The sequence below is a fragment of the Artemia sp. Qi Xiang Cuo genome, chromosome 2 (assembly GCF_049724085.1).
Source record: "Artemia sp. Qi Xiang Cuo chromosome 2, ASM4972408v1, whole genome shotgun sequence".
Taxonomy (NCBI): domain Eukaryota; kingdom Metazoa; phylum Arthropoda; class Branchiopoda; order Anostraca; family Artemiidae; genus Artemia; species Artemia sp. Qi Xiang Cuo.
Genome location: NC_142795.1, coordinates 60,465,562 through 60,471,827, shown reverse-complemented (window position 1 = coordinate 60,471,827; position 6,266 = coordinate 60,465,562). Strand labels below are relative to the sequence as shown.

The following is a 6,266-nucleotide window of genomic DNA, read 5'->3' as shown; positions in this document are numbered from 1 at the left end:
CTAGCAAGCCACGATGTACGTAGAGCATTCGACTCCGGTATCCACGCACATATACTTAGTTCTGCTTGTAAACGCGGAGCTGACCGTTCGGTTGTCGTTGCATGGAGGATCATTTATAGGCGGCTGAGAGTGAAGATCAAAGTCCCCACTCATCGTGGTATTGTGGTATCCACCGTAGTTATACCTGTCCGTAAAGGTATCCGGCAAGGCTCCATTACTTCCCCTCCCCTATACAACAACAGTATTATCGTCCCTCAAGAATCTGCCAAAACGTGCTGCATATATCTAGGTATAGACGTGTTGCTCATCAATTACGCTGATGATATGCTTAACGCAAGTAGGTCTGTTTCAAGGGTTGAGGATAACTACAATATATTGAGTGATGAATATGCTAAGATGGGGCTAGCTTTTAATGCTGCCAAAAGTGAAGTAGTTGTTTTTTGTCGCAACGCGAAAGATTCGACCCCGATTAGCGTGCTCCTAGGTGATACTGCGGTGAGCTCAAAGCCATCTCTCACTTACCTTGGACTGCCAATCGCTTCAGATCTGCGGTCTACTCGTGAAGTACTGGTTGAGCATTTTTCAGAAAAGGCACGCAAAGCATACGGACTACTCCTACCCTGCAAACGTATGTATAACCGCCATATACTCGGAAGGCTTTATTCTGTGTTCGTTATCCCGCATGTTCTGTCACTCTCGCCGTTTTGGTCTCTTTTCACCGAATTAGATAAGCGTTCAGTCCGTAGGGTTTACTATAAGTATGCGAAATATTTGTTATGTGTTATGCCAAGGGAGAGAAATTCAAGAGTTTTGAAAAATTAAAGCGTTGCGGACCCGACTACTGCAGGTACTGAGCGAATCGTCCGATTTTGGCGTTCGCTCAATCCTGATCATGATATGTACCGAGCTATCGTAGGCTAGTTTGATTACGAGTTTAGTATGCTGTATATAGATTGTTATTGAAGTCTTGTTGTTTCTCTTATTGCGTTTTCTCTTTCTCTTTTTTTTTTCTTTTTTCATTACTCCGTTGTGTAACCTTGTGTTATTTATGATGGGAAATAAAAACCATTCAAACGAGATCTGCCTCAAGGGGAAGGCTCAGATTCCCTTCGTTCCCACATTTCTGAGGGGAGGGGAGGGGGAGGGGGAGTCAATTTCAGAGGGAAAACCAAAAATACTCAGAACCGAAAATAAACGGGATCAGTCTCATGGGCAAGGCTCAAAGGTCCTTCGTTCCTCCATTTCTGAGGGACAGGAGAGGGAGGGGGTCAGTTTTGGAGGGAAAACCAAAAATACTCAGAATCGAAAATAAACGGGAATCTGCCTCAAGGGGAAGGCTCAGAGGCCCTTCGTTCCCCCATTTCTGAGGGCAGGAGAGGGGGAAAACCAAAAATACTCAGAATCGAAAATAAACGGGATCTACCTCAAGGGTAGGCCTGGGCTGATGTTTGCAAGTCAAAGAATTTGTCTTTGTTGGTTTGAATGTCTAAAGTGCCTGTCTTTCTCTCTTTACATGTCTGATTCTTTTTGTTTGTATGTCCGGGTTGGTGTTTGCAAGTTCAAGTTGGGTTTTCAGACCTACATTTTTTAGATTTTCTTGGGTGTTTGGTCCTCGGAGTTTATTATTTGAGAAGTTAACTTAGTATTTCATGATTTGACCAGCCTGAAATCACGAATTAGAATAGTTAATTAGCTGTTTGGGTTTTCAGACCTAGTTTTTTAGATTTTCGTGGGTGTTAGGTTCCTGGGATTTATTATTTGAGAAGTTAACTTTAGTATTTCATAGTTTGACTTGCCTGAAAACATGAATTAGAATATTTAATTGGCTGTTTGGGGATTTTCAGACCTAGGTTTTTTAGATTTTCGTGTGTGTTTGACTCCTGGGGTTTATTATTTGAGAAGTTAACTTTAGTATTTTGTGGTTTTACGTGCCTGAAATCTTGAATTAGAATAGTTAATTAGCTGTTTGGGTTTTCAGACATAGTTTTTTAGATTTTTGTGAGTGTTAGGTTCCTGGGATTTATTGTTTGAGAAGTTAACTTTAGTATTTTGTATTTGACGTGCCTAAAATCAAGAATTAGAATAGTTAATTGGCTGTTTGGGGATTTCAGACCTAGGTTTTTTAGGCTTTCGTGTGTGTTTGACTCCTGGGGTTTATTATTTGAGAAGTTAACTTTAGTATTTTGTGGTTTTACGTTCCTGAAATCATAAATTAGAATATTTAATTAGCTGTTTAGGGTTTTAAGACCTAGTTTTTTTATATTTTAGTGGATGTTTGACTCCTGGGGTTTATTATTTGAGAAGTTAACTTTCGTATTTTGTGGTTTTATGTGCCTGAAATCATGCATTAGAATAGTTAATTACCTGTTTAGGGTTTTCAGACCTAGGTTTTTTAGAATTTCGTGGGTGTTTGTTTCCTGGAGTTTATTATTTGAGAAGTTAACTTTAGTATTTCATGGTTTGACGTGCCTGAAATCCTGAATTAGATTATTTAATTAGCTGTTTGGGTTTTCAGACCTAGTTTTTTAGATTTTCGTGGGTGTTAGGTTCCTGGGGTTTATTATTTGAGAAGTTAACTTTAGTATTTCGTGATTTGACATGCCTGAAATCATGAATTAGAATAGTTAATTAGCTGTTTGGGTTTTCAGACATAGTTTTTTTTAGATTTTCATGGGTGTTAGGTTCCTGGGATTTATTATTTGAGAAGTTAACTTTAGTATTTCATGGTTTGACTTGCCTGAAATCATGAATTAGAATATTTAATATGCTGTGTGGGGATTTTCAGACCTAGGTGTTTTAGGTTTTTGTGGGTGTTTGTTTCCTGGAGTTTATTATTTGAGAAGTTAACTTTAGTATTTTGTGGTTTTACGTGCCTGAAATCATGAATTAGAATAGTTAATTAGCTGTTTGGGTTTTCAGACTTAGTTTTTTTTTAGATTTTTGAGGGAGTTAGGTTGCTGGGATTTATTATTTGAGAAGTTAACTTTAGTATTTCATGGTTTGACTTGCCTGAAATCATGAATTAGAATATTTAATCTGCTGTTTGGGGATTTTCAGACCTAGGTTTTTTAGGTTTTCGTGGGATGTTTGTTTCCCGGAGTTTATTATTTGAGAAGTTAACTTTAGTATTTCGTGGTTTGACGTGCCTGAAATCATGAATTAGAATAGTTAATTAGCTGTTTGGGTTTTCAGACCTAGTTTTTTAGATTTTCGTGGGTGTTAGGTTCCTGGGGTTTATTATTTGAGAATTTAACTTTAGTATTTCGTGGTTTGACTTGACTGAAATCATGAATTAGAATATTTAATTGGCGGTTTGGGGATTTTCAGACTTAGGTTTCTTAGGTTTTCGTGTATGTTTGACTCCTGGGGTCTATTATTTGAGAAGTTAACTTTAGTATTTCGCGGTTTTACGTGCCTGAAATCATGAATTAGAATAGTTGATTAGCTGTTTAGGGTTTTCAGACCTAGGTTTTTTAGATTTTCGTTCAGACCTAGTTTTTTAGATTTTCGTGGGTGTTAGGTTCCTGGGATTTATTATTTGAGTAGCTAACTTTAGTATTTAATTGTTTGACGTGCCTGAAATCATGAATTAGATTATATAATCTGGTTTGTGTGAATTTTCAGACGTAGGTTTTTTTAGGTTTTCTTGGGTGTATGTTTCCTGGTGTTTATTATTTGAGAAGTTAACTTTAGTATTTTGTTGTTTTCCGTACCTGAAATCATGAATTAGAATAGTTAATTAACTGTTTGTGGTATCAGAAATATTTTTTTAGATTGTCGGTGTATTTTGCTTCCTGAGACTGATTATTTGATAAGTCAACGTTTATATTTCTTGGTTTTAATTGCCTTAAATCACTAATAAGTAAATTTCAGTTTCTGTTGTGTGATTTACATCCATAGGTGCCTTAGTTTTTCGTGGGTGTTTGACTCCGGGGGTTTATTGTTTGACAAGTTAAATTTAGTATTTTGTGGTTTGACGTGCCTGAAATCATGAATTAGAATAGTTATTTAGCTGTTTAGGGTTTTCAGACCTAGGTTTCTTAGATTTTCGTGTGTGTTTGACTCCTGGGGTTTATTATTTGAGAAAGTAACTTTAGTATTTTGTGGTTTTACGTGCCTGAAATCCTGAATTAGAACATTTAATTAGCAGTTTAGGGTTTTCAGACCTAGGTTTTTTATATGTTCGTGGGTGTTAGGTTCCTGGAGTTTTTTATTTGAGAAGTAATCTTTAGTATTTATTGGTTTTAAATGCCTGAAATCATGAATTAGAATAGTTAATTATCTGTTTGGGTTTTCAGACTTAAGTTTTTAGATTTTCGTGGGTGTTAGGTTCCTGGGGTTTATTATTTGAGGAGTTAACTTTAGTATTTCCTGGTTTGACTTGTCTGAAATCATGAATTAGAATGTTTAATTGGATGTTTTGGGATTTTCAGACATAGGTTTTTTAGGTTTTCGTTTATGTTTGACTCCTGGGGTTTATTATTTGAGAAGTTAACTTTATTATTTTGTGGTTTTACTTGCCAGAAATCATGAACTAGAATTGTTAATTAGCTATTTAGGGTTTTCAGACCTAGGTTTTTTAGATTTTCGTGTGTGTTTGTTTCCTGGGATTTATTATTTGAGAAATTAACTTTAGCTTATCGTGGTTCGACGAGCCTAAAATCATTAATTAGAATAGTTAATTAGCCGTTTGAGGTTTTCAGAACTAGGTTTATTATATTTTTGTGGGCGTATCTGATGAAATAATTTAGGTCGTATTATAAATTTAATTTTTTTTTTTTAATACAGTAGTTTTTCAGTATTGAAACTCGATATCCTAAAAGTGTTTAATTCAAAATTTTACCTTTACCATCGATATTGTAAGAATAATTTATAAAGGATCTTTTATGAGTGCTGGTGTATCTGATGAAATAATTTAGGTCGTATGATCAATTTAATTTTTTTTTAATGTAGTAGTTTGTCAGTAAGGACACTCGATAACCTAAAAGGGTTTGATTCAAACTTTTACCTTGAGCATCGATATTGTTAGCAGAATTTCAAAAGGATCGCTTGTGAGTGCTGGCGTATCTGATGAAATAATTTAGGTCGTATGATCAATTTAATTATTTTTAATGCAGTAGTTTTTCAGTAAGGACACTCGATAACCTAAAAGTGTTTGATTCAAACTTTTACCTTGAGCATCGGTTTTGTTAGAAGAATTTCAAAAGGATCGCTTTTGAGTGCTGGAGTATCTTATGAAATAATTTAGGCTGTATTAACAATTTAATTTTTTTTTTAATGTGTAAGTTTCGCATTACCGCTACTAGATAACCTACACTGTCATTATTTAAACTTGTACCTTTAGAATTTATATTGTTAGAAGAAATTCAAAAGTATCATTTGTTAGTTCTGGCGTATCTGCTGAAATAATTTAGGTCGTGTGAGTAGAGAGGGGGGTGTTACTCGTGACATGACCACGTGGTTTATGGTTTTCTCAGTGAGAATGAAAAAACAGTAATTTTCTCACTTGGAAAAACATGAATTTTGTCACATTTATGGTTGCTTTCATGGATGGTTATGTGTGTTGGTCGATTTATTTGATGTTTTTCTCGGATGTCAACATCAAATTATGGATGTTTTATGGTTTTTGTCAATGAGAATTGGAAAAACAGGAATTTTGTCACATTTTTGTCTGTTTTCATGGTTTTTGTCAGTGAGAATTTGAAAAACAGGAACTTTCTTCATGTCTGTTATATGGTTTTCTCACTGAGAATGAAAAAACAGGAACTTTGTCACATTTATGGATGTCAACAGCAATTCATGTCTGTTTTATGGTTTTGTCAGTGAGAATGAAAAAACAGGAACTTTCTCACTTGGAAAACCATAAACCACGTGGTCGTGTCACGAGTAGCAAATCAGAACATTATTTACATACTTGAGAGTTTACATTTTTGTTTCACTATTGGGAGAATTATGAAATATTAAGGTTTCTTTAATCTTTAGGTCTGAGGGATAAACCTTCTTTAGGTCAGAGAGAAAAATTAATATACTATTTTCAAATCGTGCTTCATTGATCTTTGGGGACAGGAATTATAATTGACATCACTTGTTATCTTGGAATTATGCGGGAGTCTAAAGAGATAGAAATTCTATTTTTAAATACGGCTTCACGGAGCTTTAAGTCGGAGAGGTAAATTGATATTCTAACGAAACCCTAATAGTTTAGCTAGGAAAATTTATGAGATGAAGAGATTAACGTAGGAAAGGGTTTCCTAGAAATTTGAAAT

At 35.0% G+C, this 6,266-nt stretch overlaps 1 protein-coding gene across 1 annotated transcript in view; it reads right to left on the bottom strand.

The window, feature by feature from the left end:
* The window catches only part of LOC148955456 (leucine-rich repeat-containing protein 3B-like), a 108,303-nt gene continuing 102,037 nt past the window's right edge, over positions 1–6,266 (bottom strand). Inside the window, exon 4 of the mRNA XM_089107373.1 lies at positions 1–228. Coding sequence (XP_088963499.1) covers positions 1–228 — 228 coding nt within the window. The remainder of the gene's footprint in view (positions 229–6,266) is intronic.